At 33.6% G+C, this 19660-nt stretch overlaps 2 protein-coding genes across 4 annotated transcripts in view; both read right to left on the minus strand.

Moving 5' to 3' along the window:
• Positions 1 to 12960, minus strand: part of LOC111456430 (N-terminal acetyltransferase A complex auxiliary subunit NAA15-like) — a 17175-nt gene extending 4215 nt beyond the window's left edge. Inside the window, exons 1-21 of the mRNA XM_023098285.1 lie at positions 12742 to 12960; positions 12259 to 12337; positions 12028 to 12110; positions 11783 to 11932; positions 10677 to 10792; positions 10085 to 10190; positions 9846 to 9917; positions 9329 to 9444; positions 8347 to 8479; positions 6609 to 6686; positions 6466 to 6519; positions 6248 to 6318; positions 4925 to 4979; positions 4734 to 4829; positions 4189 to 4317; positions 2868 to 2950; positions 2536 to 2766; positions 1429 to 1561; positions 1245 to 1352; positions 1034 to 1165; positions 769 to 825 (exon numbers count right to left, since the gene is read on the minus strand). Coding sequence (XP_022954053.1) covers positions 769 to 825; positions 1034 to 1165; positions 1245 to 1352; positions 1429 to 1561; positions 2536 to 2766; positions 2868 to 2950; positions 4189 to 4317; positions 4734 to 4829; positions 4925 to 4979; positions 6248 to 6318; positions 6466 to 6519; positions 6609 to 6686; positions 8347 to 8479; positions 9329 to 9444; positions 9846 to 9917; positions 10085 to 10190; positions 10677 to 10792; positions 11783 to 11932; positions 12028 to 12110; positions 12259 to 12337; positions 12742 to 12792 — 2133 coding nt within the window. The 5' untranslated portion in view covers positions 12793 to 12960. The remainder of the gene's footprint in view (positions 1 to 768; positions 826 to 1033; positions 1166 to 1244; positions 1353 to 1428; positions 1562 to 2535; positions 2767 to 2867; positions 2951 to 4188; positions 4318 to 4733; positions 4830 to 4924; positions 4980 to 6247; positions 6319 to 6465; positions 6520 to 6608; positions 6687 to 8346; positions 8480 to 9328; positions 9445 to 9845; positions 9918 to 10084; positions 10191 to 10676; positions 10793 to 11782; positions 11933 to 12027; positions 12111 to 12258; positions 12338 to 12741) is intronic.
• A 1573-nt stretch (positions 12961 to 14533) lies between these two features.
• LOC111456640 (DNA-repair protein XRCC1) lies at positions 14534 to 19346 on the minus strand. 3 transcript variants are annotated; one of them, XM_023098619.1, is made up of 9 exons: positions 19225 to 19346; positions 18445 to 18803; positions 18135 to 18323; positions 17793 to 17904; positions 16942 to 17024; positions 16628 to 16738; positions 16313 to 16399; positions 14890 to 15246; positions 14534 to 14773 (listed from the first exon to the last, which is right to left on the minus strand). In XM_023098619.1, exons 2-8 carry the CDS (start codon positions 18667 to 18669, stop codon positions 14923 to 14925), a joined length of 1131 nt encoding a protein of 376 aa, XP_022954387.1. In that variant the 5' UTR covers positions 18670 to 18803; positions 19225 to 19346; the 3' UTR covers positions 14534 to 14773; positions 14890 to 14922. The 3 variants fall into 3 exon arrangements, with proteins under 3 accessions (XP_022954387.1, XP_022954386.1, XP_022954385.1); XM_023098618.1 differs by having other exon boundaries at positions 14534 to 14769; positions 17778 to 17904; XM_023098617.1 differs by having other exon boundaries at positions 17778 to 17904.
• Between the last annotated feature and the right edge of the window lie 314 nt (positions 19347 to 19660).

A 19660-nucleotide genomic window follows, 5' to 3' on the forward strand; every position in this document is an offset into this window, starting at 1 on the left:
AAAAAAAAAAAAAAAAAAAACTATTACAATGGACTATAAGAGATGTAAACTATTACAAAAGGGAGAATTAAATTTACACGAAGAAAGTGATTGGTAGATAATAGAAGAGAGAACAGATTGAGATTAATGCTCTGTATCGGTGAAGATACTAATTTCTTTCTAAGCAAATGGCCCACGAAATGATCGAATGATGTTCAGCAAAAAGATTTTTTTTCCCCTTATTGAAGGCATGTACTAGTGATGCTGAGGAGATCCTAGATGTCATATAGGATGGCAGTGTGCCAACCAAAAGCCTTGAGAATAAAATCCGAATAAGATCTAGCCAAGGTACACAAGCTGAAAAGGCGGCTTTGAGTTTCAGTATCATTTTTTAACAAAATACAGCGTGATGGAGAGGAGATCCCAAATGACATATGAAATGACAGTGTGCCAACCAAAAGCCTTCAGAATAAAATCTGAAACAGATCTAGCCAGGGTACATGGGCTGAAAAGGCGGCTAAGAGTTTCAGTATCATTTTTTAACAAAATACAGCAGGTTCGAGAGATGTAAAGCAGCAGCTTTGTTTTTCTTAATTTTGAAATATTGAATTAAAAAATTTGGGGAAAAACCATTAAAATATTGACTAACATGGATCGTTGCCTTTTAAAATAATATAGCAAGTGTAGAGTATTCATAGAACCTATTGAATGAAAAAAAAAAAAAAAACATAACATATCAAGCAACCTCCTAGTAGCTCTATGAAACTATTTACATCATGTACAACATACCAAACAACGATGTGAATCTGGGTGTTCCGCGTCCAACCTTAGAAGCTGCTTTACAGCCTATGTTAAAGAAGACAAAATGTTAATATTTCTAAGAAAATTGGGAAGAAGGATAAATCAATAGAAGATTTAAATCACAGCTAAAGCAATTATTTTGGCCAAAAAGATTACTCAGCAGAACTAAATAATTCTCGTGTACCACAGCTAGGGCAATTATTCTGAAGAAAAGCAAGGGCCCAAGATCTTGCATTTTAAACGTATTACATACCTGAAAGGCAAGCAAAATTTTCTGCTTTCTCATATTTACTTCAAAAGAAAGTACGTGTGTGTCCAAGGAATCGGGAGAATGCTTCTGAAGTAACTTCAAGTACTTTGTAGCCTCCAGTAATGGTTCTTTAACCTATATAAATTTGGAAATGAAATTTATGGAGCTTCACAAACCGACCCACCCACATATGTAAACACAGATAAAGAGCAACCTGCACCAACTTTTCTCCGTGTGGGTCTGTATCAACAGGTTTGACATGCCGTTTCCCAGACTTTGAGACACCGGAATTATTTGTTTCTTCATTTTTCACATCTGCCTCCTAATGTGAAATGGAATATATTAGAAATCAACAGAGAAAAGCCTCTAACAACAGCTACAATAATAAATGACAATACTTTCTTAGCTCGTGCTTCAGCCTTTCTCTGTTTTTGTCTCATCTTCTTTTTCTGAGAAGGAAGCAAATTTGACATACCATCGTCCTCTCCGGTACTTGATTTTGGAGGAGAATCATATAACTTGATATAGCATCTGCAACTCAAATTCAAATAAATGTTTAGACAAACCACAAAAACAAAAGACAGAAACCTTTTTCCATTTTTCTAGGAGGAAGATAAGAACAATGTAAGCATTTCATCAAAATAATTTAAAACAAAGACGGCAAAAATAAAAGCGCCAACAAACAAAAAGAATAAATCTTTTGATAGTTCATGGAGACTATTCTTGTAAAGGCTCCCGAGTTGTGTAAATGTACATTTTATCCTTTTCAGACTAAAGTTTAAATGTCCCTACATCAGATCTCATTAAATTTAATCGTTAGTTTTTTATTTAAAAAAAAACACACATGCTTACCGTAACTGCAAAGAATGAACGGTTCTATTAATTTCTCCTTATCCATAACCATAAGGGCTGGAGCGCCTTTCAAACAGTATAAGTTACGACTTCGTTTCCGAAAAGAGAGTTACTTTCATTTCATTATTGAGACTGAAATCAAGTTTTATAAAAAGGGGTAGGTAATAATGCACACAGCTATCAAATCGATTCATCGTCGAGAATTGAATAGAATAACATAGGATGATCTTTTATCCATACCGAATTCAGAAAAAATGGGACTCTTTCTGTACTTTTTTTTATTTCTAATTTTTTTCCGTTCTTTCTTTTCTATAATCTACTGCCCTCTTGTTTCTATATTCTTCTCGGTTTTCAATATCTAACTTGTTTAATACTGGCCTTGACTGAACAGTTTCACTACATTGTATTAAATCTTTCATAATCGTTTTGACACATGCATAAAAGGTAAATTAGCGAAATATATAATTAGTTTCTTCACCTCTCATACATGTTCAATATTTTTTCCTTTTCTTTTATTACATTTAGAACATGGACTTCTTAACAGTCACGTCCTTACTATTATGTCCAAGGAGAATGGCCAGATGTCTTACTGGAAGTGAAAAGGTGTAAACAGTGACAAATAAAACAAAAAAGATCCTACATAAAGAATTCACCTGATGGCCCCTATAGCTGCTTTTTTAAAATATGGCTCTGAATGCAATCGATCTTGGAACCTGAGCATATCAACATATGCACGCAGAGTCATCTTCCGCAAGCAATAAGAATGAAAGTCAAACTGATCTTCGGTAATATCAGCATAATGCTTCTCAACAGCCAAAAAATTCTTCAGAGCCCGTCCAAGATCACCTTGGCGGAAGTAACTTTCACCAGATGCAAGTTCATACCTTTACCGCCACCAAAAAGAAAAAAGTGAGACTATATTTAGTTGAAATTAAGAACAACAATATTGGATAGCTGACGGCAAAGGCAGAGGATGGAGACAAACCACATGCATTGCATATCATGGAGGTTATTGTGCTGATCTCCATCTTTTGTGAACAAAACTGCCGTTTTTTCTGCCAAGGCCACCTTCAAGTATGACGGAATTTGGAAACATTAATAGTAAAGCCCAGCAATAGTCCACAAGGGCTCATTCCGTAACGTTCTTATTTCCTATTTCCTGTTTCTGGTTTTCTTAGGACTAAAAACAAAAACATGTTCGATAACTATTTTTGTTTCTTGTTTATTTTTTTTTGGTTGAAATAAAATTTAGTTAATATAATATTACAACAAAATATCTAACATGCATTGAAACAAATATAGAACCATTATAAAGAATTTATAGTATTTAATACAATTAATCCCAAAGCCAAGATTATAAAAATAATAACAATAAATTTTATCTTCCAACTGTTGTTCAAATTTGATCTGCAAGATCATCGCTAATAGCCTATTCACCTTAACTGATGTCAGCTTACATGAGTTGGTTGAATTAGACTAATTTGTAAGTTGTTCGATAAATTTGTAAATTTTCAACGATCATTAATTTATTGCACAACATGCTATTGATATATATTTTTGTGTCCGACTTTGACAATCAAACATTTATTTAAGGATACACAATCAAGTATACCCGCATTCCCTTAATTCAATTTAAACTTGTATCTTTTTAAAATGAATGTGTTTCATTAGTCAATCATATGCAAATAAAATCCAAGAAAGAGAGGTTTTTCTTTGAAAATTAATGGGAAACATGAAATATCTAAAGATTTTTTTTATTTAATAAAACAAAAATCCAAATGCTACCAAAATTTAAATAAAATAATAGAGGTTAAGTAGAAAATAATAACTAAAGGCTCATTAATTAAAAGAAAAAAAGAGGGATAAAAAAGGAAAAGGAAACGAGAGGAAAGAGAACAGAGAGAGAAAAAGAGGAAAGAATGAAAAGGAAAAAAATATGAGAATGATGAAGAAAATATCAAAGGAAAAAGTTATGATAGAAAAGATAGAAAGAAGAGAGAGAAAGAGGAGAAATGGGTGTGGAAAGGAGTAAGAGAGAAAAGGGTACGTACAAGTGTGAAAATTGAAAGAGGAATGGACCAAAATTTTAAGAAACTACTTTTACTAGTCACAACTTTCCCATTTTTCTTAAAATTTAGAAACATGAAATGGGATGGTTTATCAAACTTGTCTGTTTTTTGAACAATCAGAAACAGGAACCAGAAATGGAAAACGGGAACTATACCAAACAAGTTCTAAGTAACTAAATTATGCATCATAAACAATAGAAAGTACAGAAATTGAAAAGAAGGAAATCATTGTAAAACCTGATCTGCCTGCAGCATACGCTTGACACAGTCACTATTTATGTACCGATCTGCAAGATCCATACACCTAGCTTCATCAGCCAATGCAGCAGAAGCAGCTGCATCGCCAGCATGCTTCAATATCCGGCTCTGTAGTATAGTGAAACATAAAAACAATAAAAATCAAACATGATTCTGAATCATTAAAAGCTGAAGAAAGAGTTCATCACAAGTTTTAAAAAACTATCGTCATTATTATTAACAAAATATTAAGTATGCAAACCAAGTTTTGAGAACAAGTTTTATCAAATCAAAACAAGCCTACAAGCCCTAAATACATCAGTACATAGCGTTTAATACTTAAAACAAGCTGCCCTCTCTAGCATAGAGTGCCTATGTATATCCAAATGTCATCTGCTAATCAATTTATGAAATCCCGATTAGATTAAATCATACCAAAAGTAATCCTAAATATAATAGGAAAACGTCCCCAGCCATTGTAAAACAAGTTCTAATAAAAACAGTATGAATGGCAACATTGTATTGTTTTCCCAATTCTGCATCACCTTCACAGAGTACAAGTCAATGACAGTAGGAGTGTGCTTTATAGCCTCATCAATCTTGGAGAGAGAAATGTCATATTGGCCCCTTCTGTCATAATGCTGAATGTAAAACATCGTGAGCATTAGTTATATTTTGAAGAAATAAAATCACCAGAAAAGCAACGTCAAAGTAATAATCAAACTGACAGACTAACCTGAGCTAGTAAGAACAAAATCCACATGAGTGTTGATGGGGGCTCCTTTTCAGTACTGTAGCAAAGAACATCAAAAAGTAGAAGCACATATAAATGACACAGTAATTAAAAGAATATTTCTTAAACATCCCTCTTCATATTAAATGATACCATTTCTTCTTTGTCTTTACTTGAAAACACACACACACACAAACACATCCCAGGCGGATCATCAATGTCCATTAAATAATGGATATAAATAACAGCATAAACCCTATACCATGCCAAAGATCGAAACATTTCTGGAATAGAAACCCAATTTCTGTCTAATGCTTACCCATCAGTCATAAAAAAAATTCCGTATGTTATAGAACATATTACTTGGGTCCATAGTAGGCATAGGGAGATGAAGGGCAAGTGACGCTGGCAAGAATACTCCATAACAATAGGATTCAAAAACCATCCACAATAGTAACCCATTGATCAGATTTTCAACGCCACTCATCAACCAACATATAAAGCAACTTTTTGCAAAAAGGGATGGAGAAATTCACATGAATGTCTGGCAAGGTTACAAGAAGCACTTCAATCAGCACCGAGGATAAAAGAGGATTAATTACAAAAGATAAACTCATTTTTACCAAAATGAAGCCATACAATGCACAAAATCAATGACATAATGAGAAACTACTCTTCCCTTGTATTCTAAGTCACGTAGCTTCCACTCATTAGCAATCCCCACTGAATTTCATGGTAGAATGTTACATCCTTCAGTTTGTACCTCCTTTTTTCTTAATAACCCTTTGTATCTTTGATTCATTACTCTTTCACAAGAAAAATATGGGCGGAGATTTTATCCTCTTTCGGCTGGTGTATTGTAACACCCGCAGATTCCATAGATTGGCTTCAACTGATGCTGCTTGATCATCCTTTCAAGTCTACTAAAGCTACCTTTTGATCCTTTATTGAGAAAGCTGTAACTTGGAAGATATGGGGCGAGAGCAATTCAAGGATGTTCCAAAGCAAATAAAGCTCTTCATAGGAAGTTTTAGATTTGTCCCTTTATTATGCTATTTTCTAGGGTAAAAACATGGGCCCCTTTAACAACTATAGCCTAAATTTTCTCTTAGAGAATTCTTTGTTATCCCATTGGATGGCCCTATTCTTTTCTATGATTTCATTTAATCGATGAAGTTGTTTCCTAAAATAACCACTTTGTATCATAGATCTACTGCATTTCCCGATTGGTGTATAAGAGTTGAAGAAAATGGAGTTTTGATGAGTATCTCAATCTTCTACAAAAGAGTAAACACTTTTACCAGTAACAAGGAAAAAGAAACATACCTCCCAGGATATTGACAGCTCGACCTAATTGAATGCTCCAATGAAAGAATTAATTGCTCTAGTATGTCAGCCTGAATAAGAGTTCATTGAAAGGAACATTAGAAAAGTTATATGAGTTGAGCAATACAGACATTCTAAAAGTTCCATTCAAGGCTTTCAGAACTATTCTTTAAAGAAAGAAAGAAAAGAAGAAATAAGAAAGGAATGGACAAACCAACCTTTCCAGGCTGATCATACAAAGGGGAAAGATCAGAGAACAGAGAAGGAACTCCCTGAAACAAATAGTAAACAGATTCATTGAATTTCAGCGTCCAAGACAAATTAGATAACTAATGAACATGACTGGCCATAACATAAATACCTTTGTTAAGAGAGGCCGGACATAATTATCAGCCGCTTCTCTGAATTTGTCACCTTGCAGAAAATCAAGGGGTATTCTCTGCAAATAACCCACTTGCGTCAAGAAATTAAAACTAGGAAAGATCACGTGATGAACAATAATAACAGTAAAAATTTGAAGTTAAATATAGTAACATGAAGGGCAACGACAACAACGTTATCCACCAAATGCACTAATTACAATAAGTGCAGTAACATTAAGAGAGGAGTTTTCTCCACAAAAGGTACTTCGTTTGTTCCTGAGGTGATTCACTCAAAAAAAGACTACAGTTCATCTTCTCCCCCACCGTGTATTGACTTTGGGGTTGACTCTAAAGTTAGCCTAAGCAGTGTGGAACCTCTTGTACAATCTATTAATTCCTGTGATGATATGGGAGATTGAAGACTCCCTTTTCAACGCTTTCGAATTTCTCTTTCAGTAAAATGATAAGGAAATTATTCTTCCTCCCTCTTTATTGTCCAGCAAATTAACATCTCTTATTGGAGCTTGTGGTCTTGCATTACGGGAAATTCCTTCTTCAACATCTTATGAATTTGTTTTTAAATCAAGTTTCCAGAAAGCTCTTTATTGGTCTTCACATTTTCTACATTTTTTTTGGACGGTTTGAGTTTTGGTGCTTTTGTTCTAAAAGTATCTCAATTGGTTTGTTAGATTTCTTTGGAGTAGAATTTTAGCTGGCTTTTTCTTGCATTGGTTCTTATATTCAGTTGTTGTTTGTATGCTTCGGAGCTGAGCTTTGGCTTGATGGGTCCTTTTTGTTTACTGGTCATTCGCTTTGGTTCGAAACTGCTTTAAGATCTTGTATATTTTCCTTTTCACTTCCTCTAGGAGTTTGTATCCTTTGAACATTGTTTCTTTGTACTATGTGAGAAGTTGTTTTTTGTATATTAAAAAAAAAAAGTAGAATCAACCAATCTAGTTGGTCCAAAAAATCCCTCCAACTCAACCCGACCAATGAACACCCCTACATGTAAGAACCCAAGATTTGGAGAGAAAGGCCAAATCAAACACCCAATTTGCTAATTTCAATGATTTCTTCCTTTGGCTTCCTTCCTATTCTTCCTCCCCAGAATCAGTGATTATCTTACCCTAATTTCTCCCATAAAAGAAACCCTTCCATAGAGAGACTTTCCATCTGCTAATTGAAACTGGACTTACAACCCAAAGGACTAGATGCCAAAGTTTCCTCTAGCATCATTTTAGGTTCCTCTTAACAACTTGCATTATTTCCCTTAAGATGGAGAGAGTGAGGAAGGGAAAAATAAGACCCATACCTTCAGGTGGTCGGTTTCCATCAGACCTCCCCAACCACCAAATTCTAGAGAGAGGACGCTATAGGGCTCTGTCCTAATGACACACAAGGCTTACCATGACACACATAAGGTAACAAAGAAACATCAAATCTAGCTTAGTTTGACCAGGTAGGAAAAATGCACACAGGAAAAGAATGAACAAATCAATAAACTATATCAACATTTAATTAATTCAGAACTATTTTTTCCCCTAAAATAGACACATTCTTGAATAACATGTCATGCTAAAATTATCAATTCACACAGAAGTGGCAGAAAATGCACTTGAAGTTTTCTAGTCATATCAAGTTCTAGAATGGCCAAATATATTTCTCAAGCCAACGTTAAACTCACAAAATTGGAAGGAAAAGTTAAAAGAATTTAGAAAATATGGTCAAGATGCATACCTTAACAGTAGATGACCACCCATTTTGCTGCCCCAGAGATTTATACAATTCATCTAAACGTTCAATTTCTTCTGGAGAATACTCAGAGTTCTTTGAAAATAGCCCAACACAAACTTGTAGGCCTTCGTAGTACCTAATCAGTGGCAAAAAAAGAAAATATATATATATATATATATATTACATCATCTGGAACCTAATCAATGGATTTCCAGGCCAATTTTTCGTCCTTAAAATATATGTGATTATAAACTGAAGGGTGAGTGTATATATTGATGCAAAATGATGGAAAAACGTGTGTATATAAATTACAGTTGTCTGAGTCAGCTTGTGCATGTCTCACTAATCTCATGAGAACCAACCCTACAAATCCTACTACATTTGGTTGTTAATAAAACTCCTAGGATATTAAATCTTAGGTAGGTAGTCATCATGGTTTGAAATCATTCACTAAGAACCTTTTAACTTTTTTTCCAACCATCAATCGCCACAAGGCCAATTTATCAAATTAAAGTATATATGATCACACATTTAAATATATATGACATTCATAGGGTGAAACACAACTTCGTCAGAAATAGGAAGATAACATAGGTATGTAGAAGTCTGCTAAGAAATTATATTCAGAGGCTTTTCAATTTGTTTACAAACTATTAGTCTCATATGAAGAAAAAAACAAAAGCAATTGAAGGTACAGAAAATAATGAACGAGAATGGTTATGAACGAAAAAAGAAAAACATTGTGTTAAATAAGAAAGAAAGGCTATCTGGACCTTCAATTTCTTAAGTATTCGACCTATCAGCCAGTAGGAAATAAACTTAACCAGTTCCATTTCAGTTCCCCCAGTGCCTTGGGGACAAAGAAATTGATCGCCCATCTTCTAACATTCCATAAAAGCCATATAGCTAGATTTTTTACTCAAAGAGAAGCAGCATGAGATTGAAATCCTAAAAATCAAATAAGAAAATTAAAGCCATCTAATACCTGTAATTGTCGGGATTAATGGCAAGTAGCATCTTGTACAATTTTTCGCCTTCTTCCAGACGTCCAAGCTTTACTAACAGAGTAACCTCTTGTTCCTTGTAGGATAATTTGTCAACCTGTAAATAAGCCAGATTGGTTAGTACTGCAGGTTCTCACAGTGTTTTTCTTTCTTTGTTGGGACAAGAAACACAAACTTTTTCACTGAGAAACACGAAAGCATATAAAGGGCATACCAAAAACAGCCCATGTTAAGGAGCCAAACCAGCTAACTATACAAAAAAAGTATTTCAATCTAAAAGAATAATTAAAATAATTCGAAAGTTACAAAATACCAAACACATTAGCCTAACAAGGCATAATCCCACAACGAAAAACCATACACACAACAAATCTAATTTTAAAATAATAATAATAAAAGAAATGTAATTATGCACAAAAATTTTGGTCCTCACCCCTTGTTAACTGAAAAAATTAGTTAAAAAGACCCAATGAGATGGAATGGACAAGAACAACTTACAATTTTCCGCTCTTTCTTGTGCAACTCATCCAGAGCTCTTTCAAGAAAGCCACATTCATCCAGCAAAGAAATCTGAAAGATAAATACATATGGGTTATCAACCAAACTAAAATTGATAACTATTGCCAACAAAGTTCATCCTTGTGACATGTATCGAAACCTCATCAAAGAACTGATAAATCAATTATAACATTGTTTACAGAAAAGACTAATAATATATAATACATTAAAGAACAAACCTTATACAAGAGCATCTCTCCATGCTCACAGCGTTCACTCTCTGGTGGATAATCATCTTCAAGCGTACCCTCATATGCTTCCAAAATTTCTACCGCTTTTGACGGACTAAAGGTGACCAAAAAAGTTAGGTAGAAAATCAAGTATTATACTCTCAAATACACCAAAAGAATAATAAATACTTAAATTGTGGAAACCTTTACAATAAAATCCCAGAATAGTTAAACATCTATTTGAGACTACAAGAGATTGTCTATTATTAAAGCCACAAGGTTTTCAACTTCTTTATCTTACAAAAACAAAGTTTAAACCAATCCCCGAGCTGTGGTTTCAAGTAACTTTTTAAGATATACATGTGCATACACTTCTAAAATTATATTTCAAGGCCATATTGAACATAATTGTTATTCATTATTAGCTCTAAAATATGCTCACAATAGACATTTTTTTCCATTTTTAGGAGCTCCCAGAGATGATATGTGAGCTTAAAAGGTTTCCCTGCATTGATGGGGATGGTGATTAAAAATTCTCGTCTTTTTCTGAAAGTATAAATTTTATAAAGAACAAATAGAAAATCCAATCCAATTCTCGTACTTTGAATTTAAGTGATGAGCAACAGAAAATCCAATCCAATTCATGCGATGGTTTGATTTCAAGGTCAGAAGTTGTTGTCTAGTTTCAACAAAGCCTTTCAAATCTCTCATTTGGGCCTGCAACATTAAAGGTAAGAAACATGAGCTAAAACAAATGCCCAAAAAATCAAATATTAAGGAAAATGATTGCAGCATGATGATAATGTAATTAAAATTAAACACATCAAATAAAGATCATCAACATGTGATCCAATAAACAGATCCATAAGAACATATAATTTCTCACTCTAAATAATACATACAAAATGAAGTAGATGCATTAAGAGGCCAATGAGGAGGATATAGAGAAAGGCTAAAGGATCACATACATTACATTATAGAAGCAAATGCAAAAGAGATGGAAAAATGACAGCAATCCTAAGCCTAGTAATTTCCCACCTCCCCTCGTAAATTGATAGCCTGTGACTGTTTCCAATGAAAAAATATTTCATGCATAATGAGCTGTCAATAAGGTTCAATCTATACTTGCTTCAATCTGTTGTAACTCGCAACTGGAAATCTACTTTCTATGGACCAAGGCTAGAGCACCCAATTTGAACGCTTTCTTCATTCCTTCTTATCACCACCTATCCTATACCTTTTCTTAGCTCTGAGTCTGTGCAAGTTTCTAGTTACTTCAGCACAAACTTGTGCTATTCATTCACCAATTGCAGTGCCTTCTACATCTGTCAGCAACCTCAAAGGGTGATTTTCCGAGGGACCAATACTGCATATAGTAAGAATAAAATTTTACTTGAGCTAGTCCTAAGTCCCATTGTCAGTGGTTTGGGACTGTTTAGTACTTCTTATACAATGAACAAACTTTCCTAATAATAAAGTCAATTTGATCATTAGTTCCTGCAAATTTCAGTCTATCAATGTATAGTTTCTCAATGTCAAACAGAAGCTCTGATAAAATTATAATTGTTAATAGCTCAAATTATGATCTGAACGTTTACCAAAAAAACAAATAATATTATCGAGATTCAGACGTAACAAATGAAATTTCAGTGTTGCAAAATTATAATGCAGAAATCCACAGTTTAAAAAACGAGATATAGTTCGAACCTGTAGAAGTGACAAATCGCGTAAAATTTCAATATTGTCGGGATCTATTTTCAGTGCATTCCGGTAACATTTTATTGCCTCCCTGTATTCTCTGTCCGAACGATATAAGAGACCATAAACATGCCAGCAAACATGACTTTTGAGGTCATTCTGCATCAAACCAAGAACTTAGATGACCAGGAACTATGATATAAATTGGCTATTGTGAAACAATGGATCTCGAATACAATGAAAAACACACAAACCTTTAATCCCAATCGAACAAGATCATAAGCTTCAGCCTTACGATCCATGCAATTTAACGTTAAACCCTTCATGGATAGAGTTTCTGGTACCAAGAGGGAATAAGAATCACTCCAGATAGTAAAAAAGGAAACAATAGTAAATAGTAAATAACAAATAGTGTTCGTCCCATTTGGCCCTGATGCTACATACAAATTCAAATTGAATAATCATTAACCATGAGTTGGCAGTACCTCCATGTTCGGGAAACTTTTTCAATATTTGATCAGCTGCTTTCAGGCCCTTCTTGTACTGTTTTGTTTCGTACGATTTCTACAACAAAGGTAACAAAAAGAACAAGCAACCCCTCAAACATTGATTAATAACATAGCAAATGAACATCATATCAACTACAAAATGACGAAATCACGTTATAAAAGTAACCAGTGAAGTAGCACACGACCCAATTGTAATAAAAACTAGCTTATTAACTAGTTCCAATGAAATAAGAACGTTATCAAACAGGTATAAAATTCCCTTCATTCCCCACGTTTCTCAATGAAATAACACATAAAACCAGTAAGAAGTTCAGTAAAAAGAAAAATCTAGGGTTTATGTCCTGAGAAAAAAAAAGAAAAAAGAAAAAAGAAAAAGAAAAAGGGATAGAACTATTTCAGTTCGATCGAACTATGAGTAAAGTGACGATGAACCACATAGAAAGCAATCGATAAACTTACGACAATGAGCTTGAAGAGGTTGGCCTCCTTGGGTGGAAGTGACGCACCCATTCTTGCAGAGAGAAAGAGAGGGGAGGAGGAGGAGAAACAGATAAAAGAAACGAGAGTGAAAAATGAAGTGAAAAAGAAATTAGAGGTTTTGTATGTTGTGAGTTTATAGAGACAGCTGCGCGTGGAGTGATGGCGTTCATCTGCTGCAACCCTACGGGGAAGGAGAAGAGGAGGAAAACAATAATAATAATAATAAAACAAAATTGACTTTAAAAGGTATTTTAGATAAAAATAATAATTAAAAAAAAACCATTAATAACATATTCATAAATTTTATAGTTTATTTTAAAAATACATCTAAAATTTTAAAAATTTCAATAATTTCTTTAAACTTAATATATATATATATATATATATATATATATATATATATATACCGTTAATTTGGGAGTAAAAATACTCTTCAACCCTTTATTTTTTAAAAATTATAAAAAAAAATATTTAGTATTGTGTATAAAAAATATCTGTAAAATTTTAAAATTAGTTAACGCATTTTATTTTTATAAATTTTTTTAAAAATATATTATTGTCAATATACGAAAAAGGTCGATAACATTAACTCCACACTTTTTAATATTATTTAAATTTCATAAATATTTTGAAACATTATACTGATGGTAAATATATATATTAAAAAATGTTTAAATGTATTTTTTAAATCTTTTTAAAAATTTTAGAAACAAACAATAAAAACTCAAAGGATTCTGTAAAAAAAAAAAAAAAGTTAAAATGTATTTTTTTAAACGGAAAAGTATTTTAAAAAAATTGTGTTTTTTTTGTTATAAATAAATGTTGGTTTTTTTAATCAAAATATATTATTAAATTAAAAGGTCACATATTTAAATCATTCACTTAAGTAGCTAATTTATACCCAATTATTTGCTAAAACTAATTTACATATTTAATATGTATGTGTGTTTGTGTGATAATTTTTATTTGAATTATCATTTGAGCTTGATTTATAAACTTGTAGGCTATTGAAAAATCTAGAGCATGCTTAATTTTGTCTAGTGTATGAATAAAATAAATCTAAATTAATAAAAATATTCATCCATATTATACTTTAAAAAGTTTTAACATTGTAAAAAAAAAAAAAAAAAAAAAAAAAAACTATAAAATATTATTAAAATTGAAACAAAAATAAAAAACAGCTAAACATGATGAACTTAATTTCTATTTATAATGTTAAACTCGATAAATTTCATTTGAATTTATAGTGTTAAATCGAGTATTATATTAATTGATAACGCGACATAACCCACAAGTAATAGCCCAGCTTTTTAAATATATTTTATCAATTTACATGACACTTAGATAGTCTTGGTTTTATGTTTTTAAACATCATAAAATATTAAAAAAAAAAAAACATGTTTGTAATATATAATTTTATTGCAAAAAAGGACAAAATAGCAATTCTATTAATACTTCAAAATTATGAACATCACGGGAAAACATATTTTTTTGTTTATATATATATATATATGATTTATTTTATTTTAGAATATTTGGAAAAAGAGAAACAAACAAATAACATAAGAATATCATAAAAATCAAAAGCCAAAAATATAAACACAAGATTCCCATGCTTTCATAAAAGCAGGAACAAATTCAAGTCAAAGTTCAACCATTCAAGTCAAAATTCAACTCAATTTATTTTAAAATAACCATAAAATCTTTGATTATAAATTTATCAAAATTAAAATATTCCTACTTTTCAGGAGGGAATTTTGAAGTTTGACCCTAATAAAACTCGCTAAAAAGAATAATTTCATTGACAGATGGTTGGGATAAAATCGAAAATTCTAAAATGTTAAACATAGTTAAAGTGAATAAGATACCGAATATCATTCTTCTGATCAATGATTAAATCATTTGCTCACAAATTTTTGAACTCGAGGACCCTCCATCAACACATTTTTTAACTCGGGGGACCCGCACTCGAGCTTTTAACTTCAACCATCCTCATCAGACTTCTCTCTTTCTAGGACAAGAAAAGGGAGATGATAAGCAGTCAATAATATAGAACCAACAAAATGGACTTCTCACTAAGATTAAAATAAGCAGACCATGGCAATGCATACAGCAGACGGGTCTTACCGTTTATAAACCTGGTTGAGCGAGCAAAGGACCTCAACTAGGTCTCTTCTTCTTACAAGCAACTTTCTGGAATGCAATGTCTATCTCCTCCTCAGTCATCTCAATCGTGTCATCACTGTCGTATTCCTTTGCTTTATGACCATTCTTCAGTTCTTTATTGATATTTGGCGGCTTCTTCTTTCTTTCTGGGGAACTGGCAAGTAGAGAATTAAGTTCTACTTCATAAATCCTTTTAGAATCTGTAGCATGCCTGCAGAGTTCCTCCTTTGATATTGACTCTTTCTTACTGCGAAGTTTTGCCAGCTCTTCCACCACCTGAGGAACGAATTTCCATTCTTCAGTCATCTGATTGATGTCCTGCAAGACGAATTAAATGGGTTAAAGTGCCAATTCAGGGCTCAGAACAGATATGTGAGACCCCGCATCGGGTGGATTGCAGGGTCCCACATCGATTGGAGAAGGGAATGAGTGGCCAGCGTGGACACTAGACCCTGGAGGGGGTGGATTGTGAGATCCTATATCGGTTGGGGAGGAGAACAAAACATCATTTACAAGGGTGTGAAAGTCTCTCTTTAGCAAACGCGTTTTAAAAACCTTAGGGGGAAACCTGAAAGGAAAAACTCAAAGCGAACAATATCTACTAGCGGTGGGCTTGGACCGTTACAAGATACCGATTTTATTTTGCATTAAATAAAATAACCGAACAATGAAGTATGCAGGCAGAAAGCGAGAAAGACATTTGAAAAGACCCTAGCATGAAAGTACCAAATCCTTCAAGCACCAAATGAACTCGAACTTATTTCCAGCCAATATAAATATGCAATACAGTGGTTTTCAAGCTGAGTAGCAATGAGCTATATGATGTCAAGGCTTAAAATGCTGCTCATTCACAGTAGTATAACTTACTGGTTCGTAATATCATCTGTTTTCTCGCACTAGTGAGATCATTTAGGAAATAAGGGATCAGAGGCTTGAGCTAAAAGCCAAATAATCTTACAAGAGAACGACTGACAAAATTCTGTTTGCTTCACGGGAAAAAAACATAAACTTAGGAAAAGAGCAACCTATCCTTCCAATATGACAAATGAAAACAAAATGTTTAAATGCTGCACTCATAACTAGCTGAAGCTGTGACTAACGGAGAAATTAACTTGTAAATAATTAACACCCTAAGAAGTTATTGATCAAGGCAAAACTTGACAAGTAAATACGAATCTTCAACTATATCAGGGCCGTTTGTAAAATCTGACAGGCATTTTTCTAGAGGGAAATCTCGACGAGGTCGAAATGTAACAAAACAAATCTGCAACCTATTCATTGATATTTTTTACACGTTATAAGAAGCATTGAGTAGCGTAGTGCTGCAAAGGAGAAAATAATTGATCAGAACTACATAACCGCCAGTAGAAGAAAAACTTTTTACCTGATTTTGATGTAGAGAATCTATGGCATCTTGTAAACAAGTCAAAATTCCTTCTGCTGCTATTTTCTTTATCTCACTTGGATCTGGCTACAAAAGGTTGAAAATGAAGAATTAAAATCAAAATAAAATCAACAGAGTTTCACCATTTACTCAAAATTAAGTGTGCAAAAAAGGAAGAGTTCTACGCATTCCTAAAAATCAACTAGGCAATTGAGCAGAAGATTCCAGGTTGACATTTAACTCGCAAGGGTCACTTGGTGCTTGAATAAGTCAAAACTATAAATTGCTTAAAAAAGATAAGCTCGTTTGTTCTACCTTTTCTTCCTGACTATCTAGCCAAGAAAGTGTTTTATGGTAATCATCAATGGCCCACTTCTTCAATTTTGAAGGAGAAAAACACTCTCTTGAAGAAATAATCTCTCTACTCTGCATTGGCACAATCGAAGGTATATATATCTATATATCAGCATTGGCATGTATATGAATAGAAAAGATGTAGCCGAACAATAATCTGCATTTTACAAAGGGTCTAGCTTTGTTTGTTACTTCCCATATAAAGCATACAAATCAGGATGGAAGAACAATGATGATATAATGATGTATAATTTCAAAGGAATCAGACTGTTTACCTGAGCTATCTCCTGCTCATGTGATTTTAAACGTGAATTCTTCTCAACTGGTTTCTGAGGTTTCTTGGATGGCGTTGGAAAAGCTGCAACCAATCACCCACCAATGAAAACAAATGACAGGATATTCAGAAATGATTCTTCAGCATCAGGTACACGATGAAGGAACAAAGGCATCAAAGCATAGCAAAAGCAGGGAACACAACCAAATGATAGGCACAAGACAAGTGTCCAAAGTCATGCTCCAACCCAAATTACATAGCCATAGCATATGTAAATACTACCCATGATGCAACACTACAATAAAAGAAAGTAGGCAATGGCATATGTTGTTTCGTTCTTTTCACCATCATTAAAAAATATCTCTCCATCTCTAATTCATTTTTTCCTTTTTAGTACAAAAATGCAGCTGTCGAAAATTGAACCTTCAACCTCAAGGAAGATAATATGTTTTCTTTATCCATTGAGTTATGCTCAAATTGACTCTCAAATACATTAAGATGTAGATATACATACAGTAGTAGATAGATCAATCCAAGGAAATTATGTTGTCTAACTATTATAAAATGCCAAGTTCTTTGTTCAGTTTATGCTATTGAGTGGGCAATTTCTAAAATGGAATCTAATGGGGCTCCATCTTCTATGACTTTGGAAGCTTCTCAATTGTTGGTCGATAGAACCTTAGGTGTTTTATCGAACTCCCCTGACTTGATTATAGAAATATCATAGTTTGCGACTTTAGTTCAATAGTTCAATGACTTGACTATTGTGCCAGCTATGGTTATGGTGGTTGTGACTAACATTAACATTTCATGGAACTAAAAGCCATGAAAACATACGTATTTCTAAATCACCTTGGGTGGCTTCACGTGGTTCGTTGCTTCTTCTCCAGGGTTTTCCAGCATGGAGGAGGTAGCTTTCAATGTCAACGAGCTTCCTCTGTGCATAACATTCTGAAATCCACTCCTAACAAAGAATACAAATAAGATCACTCAGAACCTAATTGAAAAATTTAGAATCCCGGTACCATCGACACAGCCAGATAATGGTACGGTCAGATTTTAGAGTTGATTTCTAAGTACATCTATATTTAGGGGAAAGTCGCCCACTCTCAGATTCTTGAACATCAAAGCTAGCACAATTTTCTTTGAAAAACTCATGGTTAATGTTCCAAGTTTTCTTTAAAAAGAAAAAACCTTTGATACTATTGTTCCGCAATCTGATTCCACTTGTCGAAATTTTGGGGTATTTGGGAAAGCACAGATCAACAAAGTGCAATCTGAGTTCCAATCGGGCTTATATTGAGCTCCCATTTCTAATGCCTGGGACCGCAGAATGCTGCGCTCGGGATTAACAAAACCTGACAACACGAAAACTACTCCTTCCTGCATTTAAAAGTTGGTATTTAGCTTAGCGCAAAGCAGCTGTAAACTACCAAACACATGTAGAAAATGCACGTAGATAGGAAAAAGAAAAAGAAGGGGTGAAAAGAAACAATGTGTCAACCAGAAGTCTGGTGAAATCTGTGTGTAATGAACTGCTCACTGGGCCTTCACCAATTACTTTCTCTTGCCTCGGCTCTTCAGCTTCGGCCATCACATCATTTTGACCAGAACAAGAACTGTTTGGTTTCTTGCCTCGAGAAGTACTCCCACCGTCCTTCCCACTCATCCATGAAGGAAGACTTCGCTTAGCATTGCCACCACCCTCATTAGCCTTTGAATTCGACATATTGGTCCTACTAAAACGATTATATTTCTACCACCAGGCTGAAATCTGTCAGTTCATCTCAAATGCAATGAAGACTTGCAGGAATACTCAAAAGACATTCGTTCTCAAAACACCAAAGAAGCGCGAGTAAGAGCCTGCAAAGATTATGGACGTTGTTTTACAATTCCGAAACAACTTCCAATTATTACCAGGGACAGGAACATAGAGGCAAAGTGCACCAAGACTAACCAAAACTAAACGAATTCATGTCAGTTTCATCTCAATATCAAACTTGAAAACTAGTGTTTCCACTTTGTAGCAGGATATAGTGAAGAATAATAGAAAATTAACGCAACATTTGCAAGCCAACCGACATGAAAATGTGAGTATTAAGCTCAAATGAGGCCGAAACACAAATTGTTCTAAAATTGAGCACTAAATGTGTATTGGTTTGACATGCAGTCGCCACGCTGCAGTGAAATTCGACCGCTGATAACAGCGTCTCGTGATCGAGTAGGGTTGGCAAGAAATCAGCAAGGATTGCAGGAAGATAACGATCGAGATTAGAAACGATACCTAAATTCCACTTCCAGTGAGTTCTCCCCGACGATTATGAGTCGATTCAAAAAGTCAGCACCTAGCCCTGTTGCGACTGCGATACCCTCCCACCCGAATTTCCACCGCTCCCAAGCATAGAAACTGTTCCATTTTATACTTCAGCCCTTGTAATTTCATTTATTTGTGTTTCTGCCCCCAACGATTTCTTTTTTGTTTTAAAACTTAATTCTTTATATATTTTCAACCCATCATAAAATTAAATTTTCAAAATGACCTTTTATTGAAATTACTTGAATAATAATAACAATTTTCAAATATTTATACATAGTAACCTTAAAAAAAAAAAAAAAAAAACCTTTTTTCTTTAATAGTTTATCAATTTAAAAATATTATTTAAAATTATTATTTTTCCATCAATATTTTAAATCTCGTTTTATTGAAAATATTACTTTTA

Source organism: Cucurbita moschata, unplaced genomic scaffold, assembly GCF_002738365.1.
Source record: "Cucurbita moschata cultivar Rifu unplaced genomic scaffold, Cmos_1.0 Cmo_Scf00018, whole genome shotgun sequence".
Taxonomy (NCBI): Eukaryota; Viridiplantae; Streptophyta; class Magnoliopsida; order Cucurbitales; family Cucurbitaceae; genus Cucurbita; species Cucurbita moschata.

What these genes read in the sequence shown, in the direction of transcription:
- LOC111456640 (XM_023098618.1), bottom strand. Translation starts at nt 18,669, where the DNA reads ATGTCGAATTCAAAGGCTAATGAGGGTGGTGGCAATGCTAAGCGAAGT. An exon ending in CAGATTTCACCAGACTTCTG is followed by an intron (nt 18,324 to 18,444) that starts GTTGACACATTG and finishes TTTTAAATGCAG; the next exon opens with GAAGGAGTAGTTTTCGTGTT. An exon ending in TAGATAGTCAGGAAGAAAAG is followed by an intron (nt 16,400 to 16,627) that starts GTAGAACAAACG and finishes AACCTTTTGTAG; the next exon opens with CCAGATCCAAGTGAGATAAA.